At 42.5% G+C, this 16469-nt stretch overlaps 1 protein-coding gene across 6 annotated transcripts in view; it reads right to left on the bottom strand.

The window, feature by feature from the left end:
- SON (SON DNA and RNA binding protein) overlaps positions 1–16469 on the bottom strand; it is a 41109-nt gene that overhangs the window by 21821 nt on the left and 2819 nt on the right. For all 6 annotated transcript variants that reach the window (XR_012621889.1, XR_012621890.1, XM_074814271.1 and 3 more), the window contains exons 3-5: positions 4009–14733; positions 2557–2717; positions 144–284 (exon numbers count right to left, since the gene is read on the bottom strand). Coding sequence is in view for 4 of the 6 variants with exons in the window: in XM_074814271.1 (XP_074670372.1) it covers positions 144–284; positions 2557–2717; positions 4009–14733 (11027 nt within the window). In the remaining 2 variants the exon portion in view is untranslated. The remainder of the gene's footprint in view (positions 1–143; positions 285–2556; positions 2718–4008; positions 14734–16469) is intronic.

The following is a 16469-nucleotide window of genomic DNA, read 5'->3' as shown; positions in this document are numbered from 1 at the left end:
AAGTTTCCTATTGTAGCAAGTGTACTTTTAACAACATCCCAGTGCAATTCCATCAAGATTATTAATACCTGTTTAACTTCTGTAAAATTACTTGCATTATATAAACCACAATTTAAAATATTGAAAATTAAAGAAGCACTCACACTTAAATTGAAGAAAATAGGTTTGGGTTCGCTGAGCTTGAAAGGATGATTATAGAAAGGACGTTCTTCTTCCTCTTCATCAGAAACATGAGGTTTGTTCACTATCACATCATCTGTACTTTGAGCAATCTTCTTGCATTTCTAAAAAAAAAAAAAAAAAAAAAAAAAAAGGGGGGGGGGGGGCACATAAACCCGGGCTTTCAACCAAAACATACAATGTTTTTAGAAAAAACTGTTTTTCTTTTCTGAAGCACAAGAAGTTGAAAACATTTTTAGCGATGTCATCAACAGCTGTACTTTTGACATTTTAGATACATTATCAAAGACCTACCTAGGTTTGCTAGGCACTTATACAGCAAATAATTTCACAGACGTAAAATTTCAGCAGCATACTGTAAAACTTCCTGCACAGTGCTAGTTGCAGAATGCATGTGTAAGGCTGCAAACATTCCAGAGCAGGAACTCACTCATTGTTTGGCATCCCACATAACCAGCGTATTGCAATCTGATAGAAACGTCAGCATAACTCACAGAACTACTACAGAGGAAAACCTAAGAATCAATAGTCACTAATTTTAAGTTCCACTGGTAGTGCAGCGACCTAGTCAGAAGCAATGGCTCCAAAAGATCTCAGATTTCTTCTGAAATACTTTGACGTTGGCCAGGTACACAAGACATCCTCATTTTATAGTCAACAGAAATTGAATATAAAACATATAGATGCTACAGGGATACTGCAGTCAAATGAGAAGAGAACGGGGGGGGGAGAAAAAAAGACATTCTAGAGGCACTAGAATTTTATGATGAAAAACTCTTTACTGAACATGGTACCTGCACTGAGTGTTTACCAGTAGCAACTATCACTTAGTCAGTCCAAAATGCATTTGAGAACATTATAGTCTACTACCATGCTTCTAGTATGTCCCCATTCATGAAAAGTGTACTTACAAGATTTACAAGACATGTGAGGACATAGTATTTCAGAAAAATACCAAAATGAAGCCATCATCTGATCTGATTCTAGTTCAAGGTCATACCATTGTAAGCCACATCTGTTTGATGACCTGATTGTTGACATATAAGGAGCAAACAGACAGCTCCATCACTAAAAATCAAGACACGCTGATGACATTGTTCTCATCAGTCCTTATAAAAAAAATATTCCGGCACTCTCCTGTGCTAAAGTCGCCTCCAAACAATGACTGAAGCACATTCTTTAGGCAACAGGAAAAGCCTGCACTATTTGGAAAGCTCATCAACAAAATGTTTTATCTATAGTTATTAGTTGGCTCCCAACTAATTGGAAGCAGTTTGTCCAGTTTGCAGGTTACATTGCAGAGAAGACAGGGCAGCTAGCTTTCCCACGAGAAGCTGAACAGGCTCTGGAAAGGTTTTCCACCTGGGCACACTACCATAGGATGAAGGCCTGGACTGCTTCTGGGGCCAATTCTGATACAACAGAACAGGAACATCATCCAACAGATTCCTGCAGCTGGGAAGGGCAAGGAAGGGGCAGGGTTTGGGCTTCCAGATTAGCACTAGCTACACTGGATCCTGGTCAGGTTAAATGAAGAACAACTTATGAAGTCTGCACAGTCTATCTGCACAACCTCAGCTTTTTTACTAACAGGTACTTCTGCTTCCATGAGTCCACATACAACTAAGACATTACTTTTCAGCACTTTGACGTTGCTTAATTTCAGATGTTATTTCCATAAACATGTATTTTAAAACTGTCACACTGATGATGCAATTAAAAAAAAAACAAACAAAACCAAAAAAACCACAAAAAAAAAACAGGAACCCAAAAGCACTTTCTTCCCCATTCCAAATTTTCTCTAGTTTTTTGGGAAAAAAACGTAGGGAGAAATTAGCAAATTGAACAAGGTGACATTACTAAGGTAAAAGGACAAGTAGCAATTTTTTCCCCAGAACAAAAACATCCCATTTGTAGACTTGAACTGCAGTGGGATAGAACTAAAACAGTAATTCTCTAAAAATATCTTAGAGTGCATATTAAAATACATAGAACTATGTGAAGCGGACACTAGGTTTTTAACCCAGAGATAACATTCAACAATGTGAAATTCACTAACAGAAGAACATTACTAACACCAGAACCAAAAACTAGAAGTGAAAGCTTTGTTTTTTATTGAAGGACTGCAAGAACTACCTATTTGTACAAAATTAGAACAGAAACAAAACCAAAAAAAGCAAAAGAATTGGATTTCATGCATTTCCAAGGAATGAAAAAGCCTGTTTCTATTACTTAAAGAAACTTGCCTAGAGAACAAGGGCTCAAACCACAAGCCAGTTTATGCGTGAACCAAGCACACAGAATGACAGCTTGCCTACAAGTCACAAAAAACCCCACTTGCTAATTTTCACGTTTGATACTGTTGTTCTCACTTACCTCAGTGAGCTCCTTCAGTGTATCTCTTGATGACTTCTGATTGGCTTTGTCGTCTTTCTTTTGAGATAACAAAGGCATCAAGCTTGGTGGTAAGGGAACTCCAGACTTAGCACACATGGCAGCAGCATTAGCTTTGGCTATTTCAAGTAGCTGGGCCTTGTCTAAAAAATTATTATTTTTTTTAAAAAAAATTATTATTTTTACAGATTCTTGCTTTAATAAATAAGCACTTCTGGCAGACTAAACAAAGTACAAAGAGAAAACACAAGATTTTACCCACATTGTGCATTACTTCCCAGCTACCTCTGAAAAGCATTCAAAGGTCTTGTGTCCCCTCAAGTCCCCCAGTACGTAGCCTGGAAGTTACTTCCACCAACAGAAAAACAGAAGTACTGAATAAAATGTGCACTTTGGATAAAATACAATTACACGCAAAACTGTTAATAAAACAGTATTTTGCTTTATTAAGGAAAAAAAGCACATGTGGTCCTCTGACAGAAAATAGGGAATGAAAATAAAGCAAGTCTTATTTATCTGCCCGTTTGCAAATAAATGAGTTACCACTATCTCTGCAAGCATACAGTTGTACAAAAATCCTAAAAGGACAACATTCCTTTACTTCTTAAGCAATGTAAGTATATAGGTACAGACTTGGTGCATAATCAAAGCATGAAAGCAGATTCAAGGATGCTCAGTAAATCTTACGCTCTTTACAAAAATACTTCTCTGGCAGAGAGGCTTCCATGGTAACTTTATGAGACAGGATTAAAAGGATCAGAACCTAAGGTCCACCAAAAGTGGCTTCTTCAAAAACTGCACGTGACCTTAACTCAAAATTAAAACCTTCTTTCTCCTTACGTAACTTACTATCTAAGGAAATTGTACTGCCTCCCTTCAGTCACAGAGAAGGGATGCAGTTCATTAGGGTTTTGTATTTTCCAATCAGCTGGGTCTGAGACTATTTTCAGAAACAAGTCTCCCTTCCCATTAAGTTCTTACCATAGGAAAAAGGCAAGACGGAGTAATGAAAACAGATAAACAAGCATTACAGCTGATGACAGCGAAGAACTCTCCAACTGTCACTTACTTTCAAATGCTCTTTCACGCTCAATTTGTTCTCAGGAAAATTAGAAATTTTTAACTTTCTCAGAGAGTACTTGGCATTTACTATTACAATCAACAGTGTTCCTCAAGACTGCAACATACTACCTTTGTATAAAGGCTCTATAACCAAGATATAACCTGCTCTAAATACACTTTCATCCAAATGGTAAGCATTGATCTACCTCTGAAACAAAAGCTCTTACCGGAAGTCACTGCCTAAACATAATGCACAAAATAACTTCCAAGAAACTCCTTATGAATGCTACAGAAATACATTAAAATAAAACTATATGAATGCACACGGGATCACCTAACCATGGAACTACCGAAAACAAAATTATCACTTACCCAAGTCCGTAAGACGTTTAGGTGACCTGCTTGAAAATCGTTCTGATGACCTCGACCTACGACGATCAGGTGATCTGCTGTATCTTCTTCTCCCTGAAGATCTCGACCGCCGTAGTCGAATTGGAGACCTACTAGAGCTCCGTCTTCTTCCTCTTGACCTTGACCGCCTTTGACGAATAGGTGTTCGACTTCTGCTCCGTAATCTGAGTGATATTCTACGATCTCTTGAATCTGATCTTCTTCTTCTTCTGTCAGTCGATCTTGATCTATTTCTCTGAGATCTCTTGCGCCTGTCTCTTGATAAAGAACGCCGCCTTCTGGATGCTGACCTGGACCTACTCCTCCTCCTGTGCCTTGAACGCGACAATGAGCTAGATCGAGACCGACGATTGGATTTTGATCTTGATGCTCTCCTCCGAGTTACTGATCTGGAGCGATTTCGTCTAGAGCGGGATTCTGTATCATACCTCTGGGATCTGCGCTGAGAAGACCTGGAGCGTCTGCTTCTAGACCTCCGTGAAGATTCTTTGTCTGCTGTTTTTTCAACAGATTTGGATCGACTCCTTTGGTGAGCAGTGGACCTGGAGCGTCTACGTCTAGACCTCCGTGAAGATTCTTTGTCTGTTGCTTTTTCAACAGATGTTGATCGACTCCTCTGGCGAGCAGTGGACCTGGAGCGTCTACGTCTTGACCTCCGTGAAGATTCTTTGTCTGCTGTTTTTTCAACAGACGTGGATCTACTCTTCTGGCGAACGGTAGACCTGGAGCGTCTACGTCTAGATCTCCGTGAAGACTCTTTATCTGCCACTTTTTCAACTGATGTGGATCGACTCTTTTGGCAAGGAGATTTTGAGCGTCTGCTTACAGATCTTCGTAAAGACTCTTTGTCAGATATTTTATCGACAGATTTGGATCTAGATTTTTCACGTTCAGAAGACTCAGAACGCCTGCTTTCAGGTATAAAGGAAGAGTCCTGTTCCTCCAACCTCTCAAGAGGTATGGAATCCTGTTTATCTTCATCTCCCAAAGAGGGCTCCGCATCCTCACCCTCTTCACCAGTGGTAGACCTTGACTCGTGATCATCTGATGATGTGGAGTCTCTTCGTTCAGCTGTCAAGGAGGGCTCCACATCATCTCCTTCTTCACCAGTGGTAGACCTAGATTCACGCCCATCAGGGGATGTGGAACGTCTGTGTTCAGTTGTCAAAGAGGGTTCCATATCCTCTACTTCTTCACCAGTGGTAGACCTTGACTCATGCTCATCTGATGATGTGGAATCTCTTCGTTCAGCTGTCAAGGAGGGTTCCATATCCTCCACATCTTCACCAGTGGTAGACCTTGATTCATGTTCATCTGAGGAGGTGGAGTGTCTACGTTCAGCTGTCAAAGAGAGCTCCTGGTCCTCTGCTTCTTCACCAGTGGTCGACCTTGACTCACGGCCATCAGGAGACACAGAACGTCTATGTTCGGCTGTCAAAGAAGGTTCCAAATCCTCTATTTCTTCACCAGTTGTAGACCTTGACTCACGGTCATCAGAGGATGTGGAGTGTCTACGTTCAGCTGTCAAAGAGGGCTCCCGATCTTCCATATCTTCACCAGTGGTAGACCTCGATTCATGCTCATCAGAGGATGTGGAGTCTCTTCGTTCAGCTGTCAAGGAGGGTTCTACATCCTCTACCTCTTCCCCAGTGGTAGACCTGGACTCATGCTCATCAGAAGACACAGAGCATCTACGTTCTGTTGTCAAAGGCTGCTCCAAATACTCTGCTTCTTCACCAATGCTAGATCTTGACTCATGGTCATCAGGGGACGTGGAGCGCCTATGTTCAGATGTCAAAGAGGGCTCCAGATCATCCATTTCTTCATCTATGGTAGATTTCCGGTCATGGCCCTCAGGGGACACAGATCGTCTATGATCAGAAGTCAAAGAGGACTCTAGACCCTCTTCCTCTATGGGAGATTTCAGGTCATGACCTTCCTGATATGAGGATGTGGAATGTCTACGTTCAGATATCAAAGAGGGCTCTAGATCGCCTGCTTCTTCACCAGGGCCAGATTTCACACTGTAGCCATCAGGGGACATGGAGCACCCACTTTCAGGCATTAAAGAAGGCATTGCATCATCCATTTTTTCAGTGGGGACGGATTTCAAGTCACTGTCATCAGGGGACATGGAGGCTCGATCATTTAGTGCCAAAGGTTCAAGAGGGCCTACTTTTCCAACAGTATAGAATCTCGACTCCTGGCCATCAGGGGATGCTGCACATTCGTTTTCAGGTGCTGGAGAAAGCTCCCGTGCATCTGCTTTTTGAACAGAGGTGAATCTTACCTCCTGGCTCTCGAAGGACAAAACATGGTCATTTTCAGATGTCAAAGAAGAATCCATATCCTCTGTTTTCTCAGCATGTGTCAATCTTGATTCATACTCTTCAGGGGACAGATCATGTTCATTTTCAGATGTCAGAGAAGGTTCCTTAGCCTCTACTTTTTCAGCAGGGCTAGACTGCAGCTCCTGACCTTCAGGAGACATGGCACATTCACCTTCAGACAAAGACAACTCCTGCACCTCTGTTTTTCCAGCAACTGTAGACTGCAACTCCTGGCTATCAGTGGACATTGAACTTTCACTTTCAGATGTTTCAGAAGGTTCCTCCATTTCTTTTTCAACAGGACTGGATCTCAAATCATGGCCTTCAGGGGATACATCATACTCATTTTCAGAGAGCAAAGAACACTCCTGCACCTCTGTTTTTTCAGCAAGAGCAGAGAGAAACTCCTGCCCTTCAGGGGATGAAGCATATTGACTGTCTGATACTAGTGAAGGCTCCTGCACCACTGTTTTTTCAGCAAGGGCAGACTGTAATCCTTGGCCTTCAGGGAAGATAGTATATTCACTGTCAGATGTCACAGAAGGCTCCTGCACCTCTTTTTCAGCAGGGCTGGCTGTCACCTCCTGGCCCTCAGGAGATACAGCATACTCATTTTCAGACAGCAGAGAACACTCCTGTACCTCTGGTTTTTCAGCAAGGAAAGATGGCGATTCGTGATCTTCAGAAGACACAGCATACTCATTTTCGGGTACTACAGAAGCTTCCTGCATCTCTACTTTTTCAGGAGAGCTAGATCTCAACTCCCGGCCCTCCCAAGATACAGCATATTCATTTTCAGACGTCAGAGCAGGCACTTGCGCTTCTATCTTTTCAATAGGGGGTGACCGCAACTCCTGGCTCTCAATGGACACTGAGCATCTTTCTTCAGACATCCGATAAAGTTCCCGCATCTCTGTTTTTTCAGCAGGGGTTGATGTCAACTCTGGGCCATCAAGCCCTATTGTGTACTCATTTTCAGACATTTGAGAAGGCTCGTCCTCCTCAACTTTTTCAAAAGCAGTGGATGTCAACTCATGACCATCAGAGGAAACAGAACACCCGTCTTCCAGTACCAGAGGTGGCTCCTGCACCTGTATTTCTTCATCACAGACAGATCTCAACTTGTGGCCATCGGGGGATGCAATGCATTTCAGTTCAGATGACTTTCGCACCTCTACTTTCTCAGCAGGGATAGGTCTCAATTCATGACTATCGGGCAACAGGAAAACCCCACCTTCAGATGTCAGAGAAGTCACTGGGGCCTGTAATTTTTCAGTAGATGTGCTTACTGATTCATGACCATCAGCAGACTTGGAAAGCCTACTTTCCAATGGGAGAGGAGGCTTCCGTATCTCCATTTTTTCAACTGCAGTGGATGTCAATTCATAGCCTTCAGGGAAGACAGAACACCTAAGCTCAGATGCCAATGAGAGTTCTGCGCCTTCTGTTTTCTCAAAGTAATTGTATTTTGATTTATGGCCATCATGGCACACGGGAATTCCACTTACAGACATGAGGAAAGATTCTGTACCCTCTGTTCTTCCAGCAGGCAGGTATCTTGATTCATGCATTTGAGAAGATTCAGAGCAATCAATTTCAAGTACTTGTGAAAGTGTCGGGCCATCTAAATCTTTGTCAACAGATGATCTGCACTCATGAACTTCAGAAGACTTGCAGCTGTGTCCTACAGTTGTCACTACAACTTCCTGCATTTTTTCAAAAGATGATGCTGAAATGAGGTCACCTGAGATTTCAACAGGACCACACTCAGATGTCAGGGAAGCATCTGGAGCCTTGACTTTTTCAACAGATAAAGATCTTTGTTCATTTCCACCAGGTGACTTGAAGGACCCATCTTCAGATACCAAGGGAAGCTCCTCTATTTGTGCAGCAAAGCTGGATTCTGATTCATGTCCATCAAGAGACTTGAAGCATCCACGGTCAGAAGCCAGAGAAGGCCCCGGCATCTGGCCCTTTTCAGTAGGCAAGGAGGCTGACTCACAGACATCAGGGAATGCAGAGCATGTAACTTGAGGTGCTAGTAAAGATTTTTGAGCCTCTATTGTTTCAGAAGATAGTGACCTTGACTCAGAGCTGTCAGCCAACTTGGAAGGTTCACTTTCAGGTACTTCAAAGAACAAACCTTCACAGGGTCTTGCAACAGGTCTCAATTCATGACCATCAGACAAGTCAGAGAGTACACTTTCAGATATCAGAGAAGACCCCTGAACCTCTGTTTTTCCGGAGGACGAGGAGATTGTCTTGTAATCATCAGAAGACATAGAGCATCCAGTTTGAAACGGCTGAAGAGGCTCTGGACCCTCTACTTCTTTGAGAGAGGTAGATCTTGACTCTTCTTCATGGGATACGGAGAGCTGAAATTCTGTTGCTGAAGAACTTTCTGCATCTCCACCTTTTTCAATAGATGAGGAACTTGACCTGGATGTGGAATATGTGAGTTCAGGTATCAATGAAGACTCCAGAGTCACTGCTTTTTCAGCTGATCCATTTTCAGATGTGACAGAAAGTTCTGAAACCTGTGTTTTCTCCATAGGCATAGATCTCAATTCCTGGTCATCTGGGGTTTTGAAGCTATCAAATTCAGACACCACAGAAGGTTGCAGACCTGCTGTTTTTTCAACAGATGAGCTTTTCTCAAGATTATCAAGAGTTCTGGCTAATTCACTTTCAGATACTGGTGGCAGCTCTGGGCCATTTACTCCTTCTGACATGGGACCATTAGAGGATTTGGAGGAGCTGCCTTCACTTGCAAAAGGTTCAGGAACTACTTTTTCAAGACATCTGGTTGACTCCTGAAGTTCAGAAGACTCCACATGCTTGCTACTGCACTTTACTGAGGATAACTTACTCTCTCTTTTTTCTATAGATTTGGACCTAGACTTAACACTATCAGAGGACTTGGAACGTTTCCGTTTGGATTTTTTTGAAGATTCCTTGCGCTTTTTTTCAACAGACCTAGACCTAGACTTATAACGTTCAGAAGATTTTGAGCGGCGACGCTTAGATTTTCGTGAGGACTCCTTCTTTTTTTCCACTGACTTGGATCTGGACTTGTAACGGTCAGAGGACTTTGAGCGCTGACGTTTAGACTTCCGCGACGATTGCTTTCGATCCCTTTTTTCTACTGATCTGGATCTAGACTTGTAACGGTCAGAGGACTTTGAGCGCTGATGTTTAGACCTCCGGACAGATGCCTTCCGACCTCTCTTCTCAACAGATCTTGACCTAGATTTTGAACGATCAGAGGAACCAGACCCTCTATGTCTGAACCTCCATGAGTATTCTTTGCCCCCTCTCTTTTCTGAAGACCTGGATCTAGATTTAGAACGGTCAGAGGACCTGGAACGTCTGCGGCGGGATCTCCAGGAGGACAACCTGCTCCCTCTCTTTTCCACTGATCGTGATTTAGACCTGTAGCGGTCAGAAGATCTGGAACGTCTGCGTCCAGACCTTCGGGAAGACAGTCGCTTTTCCACTGACCGTGATTTAGACCTGTAGCGGTCAGAAGATCTGGAACGTCTGCGCCCAGACCTTCGGGAAGACAGTCGCTTTTCCACTGACCGTGATTTAGACCTGTAGCGGTCAGAAGATCTGGAACGTCTGCGCCCAGACCTTCGAGAGGACAGTCGCTTTTCCACTGACCTGGACTTAGACCTGTAGCGGTCAGATGACCTGGAACGTCTGCGCCCAGACCTTCGAGAGGACAGTCGCTTTTCCACTGACCTGGACTTGGATCTGTAGCGGTCAGAAGACCTGGAACGTCTACGTCTGGACCTTCGAGAGGACAGTCGCTTTTCCACTGATCTGGATTTAGACCTGTAACGGTCAGACGACCTGGAACGTCTACGTCTGGACCTCCCAGAAGACAATCTGCTCCCTCTCTTTTCTGCTGATCTGGATTTAGACCTGTAACGGTCAGACGACCTGGAACGTCTGCGCCTGGACCTCCGGGAAGACACTCTTCTCTCTCTCTTCTCCACAGATCGGGATCTAGATTTGGAATGCTTTTTTCTGGAACCTGAATAGTTTCTGCTCCTAGAACGTGCTCTTTTAGAGGTCAAGCGCCTGGAAGTAGAACGTGACCTTGATTTTTTCTTCCGCTTCCTAGACCTGGACTGAGACTTGGAGCGACTCCTTTTTTGTTTCTTTGCATCATGTTTTTTATCACTGCTTCTATGGCTACTTTTTTCAATAACTTTTTCAAGTCTCATCAGAGTCTCCCTCATTCGTGCTGCCACATCAGGTTGCACATCAGATGTTTCTGAATCTCTTTTCTCTGACTCCTGTTCTGGAGTTGCTTCTTTGACAGCCTCAGCCTCTGGAATGACTTCCAACTGGCTTGCCTCTGTCACAGGTACTGGAACTGCTTCTGTAACAGTCTCAGGTACTGGAGCTGCTTCCAAATCTTTTGTCTCTGCCTCCAACGTCACAGCTCCTTCTGCATCTTTCAGCTCTACAACAGTCTCAGGAAGAGGAGCTGTTTCCAAATCTGCTGTTTCTGCCACATGAGCTGGAGCTGCTTCCAACTGGTTTGTGTCTCTGATTATTTCAGATTCAGGAGTTCCTGCTGAACCTTTTTCATCTGCTGCATGTGAAGAACTAAAAACTGTTTCTGCTATTAAAGGCTCAGATCCTTGAGTTTGCTCTGCGTCTTTCTTCTCAATCAGTATCTCACATTCCTGAGCTTGACCCTGCACCCCTTCTGCATATTGTACTTCTGCTGCCACTTCATGTTGCAGTGTTGTTTCCAGATCTTTCATGTCCCTTGGTTTGGGAACTGCTTCAGAAGATTTCATTTCAGCAGCACTCAAGATTTCTGGAGCCTCTTCTGTACTCTTCCATTCTGCACCAGGTTTTGCTTCTAAAACGGCTTGCAGATGTTCTTGCTTTTCAGTGTGCAAAGATTCTGGAACAGCTTCTGAAACATCCTCTACAACATTCATCACCCCATTTTCAGACTGTTGGGAAGTTTCTAAACCTTGGATATCCATGTGTACCTCAGGCTCTTCGACTGTTTCAGAACCTTTCACCTCTACTGCTGCAGACTCTTTCATACTTTCCAACAACCTTACTTCTCTAGCTTCTGATGATGGCTCCAAATATTTTGCTCTCATTGCTTTCTCCATTTCTGAAGCTTCTTCCAAATCTTTTACACTGGTAAGTGAGGGCTCATTTTTTTTTGTGCTTGTCCTCCTTGTTGCAATTATATATTCTACAGTAGGTCCCTGAGTTCTCACATCTGTCAAAATCTTAGATTCTGACGTTCCTCTCAAGTTTCTCATTTCTGTCACTATTTCTGATGCCATAGCTTTTTCTTCCACTCTGGGCAAAGACTCTAATACTGCTTCTGAATGACTTACTATCTGTTCCTGTACAGATTTTGAACTTGTTTCTAAAGTTGGCACCGTCACTGTTTGCACAGGTTCTAATATCGCTTCTTTGCTACTTGCCTTTGCTTTGTCTGGATCTTCTGAAGCCGCTTCAGAATGCCTCATTTCTCTAACCACCTCAGATGCCAATGCCCTTCCTAAGCCTTGCATGAGTGTCCTTGTTTCAGATCCCACAACCATTTCCAAAGTTTTCATCTGTGTTAAGTGTGAAGTTTTTGATCTCACTTCCACATCTTTTACATCTGCAACTGCCTGAACTTCTGACAAGTTGTCTAAACCTCTCACTTCTACGGTGGCAGAACTGGTAGCTAGTTCAGGTATCTCCCCTACTATCTCAGTTTGTGAGGTTCTTGTATGTGTCATGACCGGAGTCTGTGAAATGACAGAACTCTTTGCTTTGCTTGCACCAAGAGGTTCTGCAACTGCTTCTGCATGTTCTCTCTCTGCTGAGCTTTTCAAATGTGTCATTCCTGCTAATGCCTCAGACTCTCTAACTGGTTCCACGCTTACACATGCAACCACAGATTCAGGAGTTCTTTCTGACCTTTCTTCTAAGGCAAGAAGTCCTGGACTTGCTTCCAAGACTTTGCCACCCATTCTGGCTTCAGAACACACATTTTCTCCTAACCCCCTTGCCCCTGCAAGGGTTCCAGGCTGCAAGACTGCTTTCAAAGCTTGTATCTTTGCTATACCTACAGACGCTGGATCTCCTACGTGCAGGTGTGATGAAGATGTCCTCATCTCTGTCCCAGCTCTGGCCCACTCTTCTTCTGAAACTTTCCTTTCTGTCTCTGCTACAGGTCCTATAGTTGTTTCCAAACTTTTCACTGGTCTCACAGATCCGACTTTCATAGCTAGGAGACTGGCATCTGAGCCTGCTTCTACTCCTGCCATACTATCTAGATTTATTTCTGAACCTTTTGACACCGCTGAATCTAGCGCTGCTGCTAAACCTCTGGCCACAGTCCCACAATGCACAGCTTCTGAAGCTTTCACACTTTCCATCTGCAAAGACAGTGAAGCTGATTTCAAAGTTTTTGCTTCCACCACAGCCTTTGATTCACTCTCAGATCTTGATTCTCTCAGCTCCTCTGACTGTCTCAGTAATGAAGTAGCTTCTGAAACTTTTGCCTCTGTTACAACTACAGGCTTGAGAGCAGATTCTGAAGTTTTTGAAGCACTAGTTCTTTCCAGTTGCAGAGTAGCTTGACTTGTTTCTTGACCTTTTACTGTCGTTACTTCCACAGTTGCTTGCGGACCTTTAAAACCCTCCACCATCTGGATTTCTGGAGTTGTTCGGGGAATGAAGGTCTGTACAACCGCTACAGGTTGTGAAGTTGCTTTTAAACCTTTTGCCTCTGCAACCACATTCACATATGTCAATTCTGCTGGAAGCGCAGATTCCTGGGTTCTGTCCACACTTCTTGTTTCTGTCAAGACTTTAGGTTGTAGGAACATTCCTGATGCATTCGGCATTGTTGCAGGATCAGTGGTACCTTCCACATCTTTGACTAGTTGAACTGGCAGACATTCTTGTGCTGCTCTGACATCTTTTGCTCTAACACCCACAGGTTCCATGATTGTTTCCAAAGTTTTGGGCTTTACTACAGCAATTGGCTGCAGAGCTTCTTCCAAAGCTGTCACATTTTCCATATGCACAGAGCTTCTAGCTGGTTCAATATCCTTCACTTCTGTAACAGCTCCTGGTCCCAGGGGTATTTTGGCACTTGTTATTTCCACTTGGGTCGCAGCGGTCACTGCAGATATTTTAAAAGGATGTTGCAAAGATACATCTGCCTTCAAGACACTTGAACCCTCCATGGGGCTGCACTGTGTCACTCTCAAACTATCAGATATAATTGAGGGCTTCAGGGCTGGCTCCAAAGTTCTGCTCACACCCCCTAATTCGAAAGATCTTTCCACATTTTTCACATTTCCCAAATGCAGAGATTTTTCAGCTGCTTCTGGAATTTTCACTTCTTCCATGGCCACAGACACATGAGCTACCTTCACAGTATTCAGATCCGCTTGATTTGCAGATTTAGGAATTGTTGTCACATCACTTGCCAAAGACACTGATTCTGAAGTTGCTCCCAAACTTTTTGCTCTCCCCTGTGCCACAGATTGTAGAGATGCTTCTGAGTATGTTAACACCTCCATGGTCTCAGACTCAAGAGCTGTACCCCAAGCTTTTACTTCACCAGTGCCTTTAGATTTGAGAATAGCTTCTGAACCTTTTAGTGCTTCTACTACCCCTGAAGCTAGAGTTGCTGCTGGATCTTTCTGAATTTCAGATTTATTGGCAACTCCAGATGGGATGCTAGATGAACTATCATTTCCAGTATCAACAAGAACACCCCTTTCACTCACATTAACAGCTATAGGATAAATATTTTCACGAGACTGTTGAACTTGTTCTTCTCTAGTGCAAATTTTAGTTTGAGTTATACTAGCATTTCCTTGGATATCAGATTGACTGCCTTCTAAATTAAATGGAGGGTTTGTTGCACACAAAGTCCCCTTCTCACTTCCAAGATTTTCTGTAGATTGCTGAGAATCAGTTCTTAAATGAGAAACAAGTCCTAAAGCTTGTCTGTCAAGCCCCTCACTTGCTTTTAAGCACAGTTCTTCTGGCTGCACTTGGACAGCCAGATTTGCATCTCCAAATCCTGCATGCTGTACACTCAATTTGGAGCTTGATTTCTCTGGCATCAAGTGAGAAGCAGGCTGCAAGTCTGCATGTTCTGCATGACGTGTACTCAACTTTGACTCCTTTGGCTGCTTTTTATGCTTCTTCTCTTTCTTCCTTTTCTTCTTCTTTTTCTTCTTCTTTTTGCTTTTGTGTTTCTTGTTCTTCTTTGACTTTTTTCTAGGAATTTCATCTTCAGCAGTAGAGCTTCTTTTTGTAGACTGAGTACTATTTTTCACAGTATTTTTGTCTACATCTAGAAAAAATGATATTTTCCTTGTAAATGTTATTAAAACTACATTTTAAAAGTTCTTTGAGACTAGTGACCAAGCACATGGACAGAGGTACAAAAAATTTAAACTTGAAACTCATACCTTCTTCACTACATATATAAATAGCACACACTCCCTCTTCAGCCCTCTTACCCTTCCTCTCAGGAGTCACTTCAAGGAAAAATAAGTAATTCTTCTTTCAAAAAGTTAACCAAATATTCTTGGTCAGCAACACAGTTCCAGTGGGAGCATGACTCTTTCTTTCTAAGAAGTAGTTGCACACACTTCCACTTATATTCCACTGTGCAGTGCATTCTTCCAGAAGGCTGGAGATGTACTTTCAAACTAGACCAAGCTGCACATAAAGTGAGACAAGAACTCCCATTTTCCAGAGAAATTATCTAAGTGGTGATACACCTACTGTATAAGATGTGGCCAGCCCATTATCCCCTTCTATGCTTTAAATTGCGAGTGAGCCCAGTATTACTAGTGCGTTAGAAATTATCTAAGTGTATTTACTGATTAAGCTCCTCACTGAATAAGTTCTTCCAACAAATTTGGGGAACCAGCATCTACTTCCCTGTTCCAAACAAGCTTTAAGGCATTGCAGGCAACCAGCTGCTCAGACTGGACTGCAGTTGCCACAAGCAACTGCAAACCTGCAAGAACCTAACAGAGCTTTTGCTTCAAATGGGAAAGTAACTAATAAATTCAGGTGACTGCAGGGACGAGCAGTTACTGAGAGGGAAAGAGAAAGACTGAGGTTTTGATCACCTTCTTTTAATTCTATACCTCATTTCCCTCTGAATGTAACCTGTGTTAGGTTCCTACCCTTCTCTGGGTCTAGTGCCATGTTTTCATGAGAAATGCACTTCTATTAAAATCAACTTGCTATAATTTCTGTTAAATATGAGCTATATATTCAAGTCTGCTTACATGTTATCTTCAATGATTATATTTATACTGGCCAGTGCAGCAATATGGATTCTCCAATTATAATCTGGCTGCGATTACAAAGCATACTATTCCAAGTGAACAATGCAAAATCATTCAAAAACTGTTGGTAACTGCAATACTATTAAATGAATGTGACTTAAGATTCCATAAACAAGTATCTCATGTAGTTTTAAGCGCATGTATTTTTACGGAATAAACAGCTCAACAAAAAATAATGTTTCCACCAACACTGCTGTGAATGCAGTGAAAGAGGACAATGAAGCAGAGTCAAATGACCTTTTTTACACAGCATTTTCAGATAATCTCTGTCGTCCAACAGCAACATTAACTCCTTTCCAGATATGAACAGTGGAAATGTTTACCATAGGTAAAGTTTATTAACTTCCAGGTTAATAGATCTCACTTACTTATTACCATGTTAGCCTGCTTCATTCTTCCATGACAGAAGAATAAAAAGACAAAACCAAAAACCCCAGATGACAGCCAAAAGTGCTGCTTGTACAGCATAAGTGAAAGACTGTTGAAAATGTTCAAGGTAAACAAGCCACTGTGCATAGAAGAAAGAAAAAGCAATCCCAAAACCTTGCAAACAGAATGTCTGAAATAAACAATTTTCTATGCTGCCTCAAAAAAAAAAAAAAAAATCACTCTGGAACTATACTTACCAAGAACATAGCAGTCACCTATGTTTCAACTCAAAAAAATTAGAAATGCAGTAATTACAGCCTTCATCTCACTAACTCTTCTGATTCAGAAATTTTAC

Source organism: Strix aluco, chromosome 2 (assembly GCF_031877795.1).
Source record: "Strix aluco isolate bStrAlu1 chromosome 2, bStrAlu1.hap1, whole genome shotgun sequence".
In the NCBI taxonomy this organism is placed as follows: domain Eukaryota; kingdom Metazoa; phylum Chordata; class Aves; order Strigiformes; family Strigidae; genus Strix; species Strix aluco.
The sequence above is the reverse complement of the archived record's forward strand: the minus strand, read 5'-3'. Positions and strand labels throughout refer to the sequence as shown.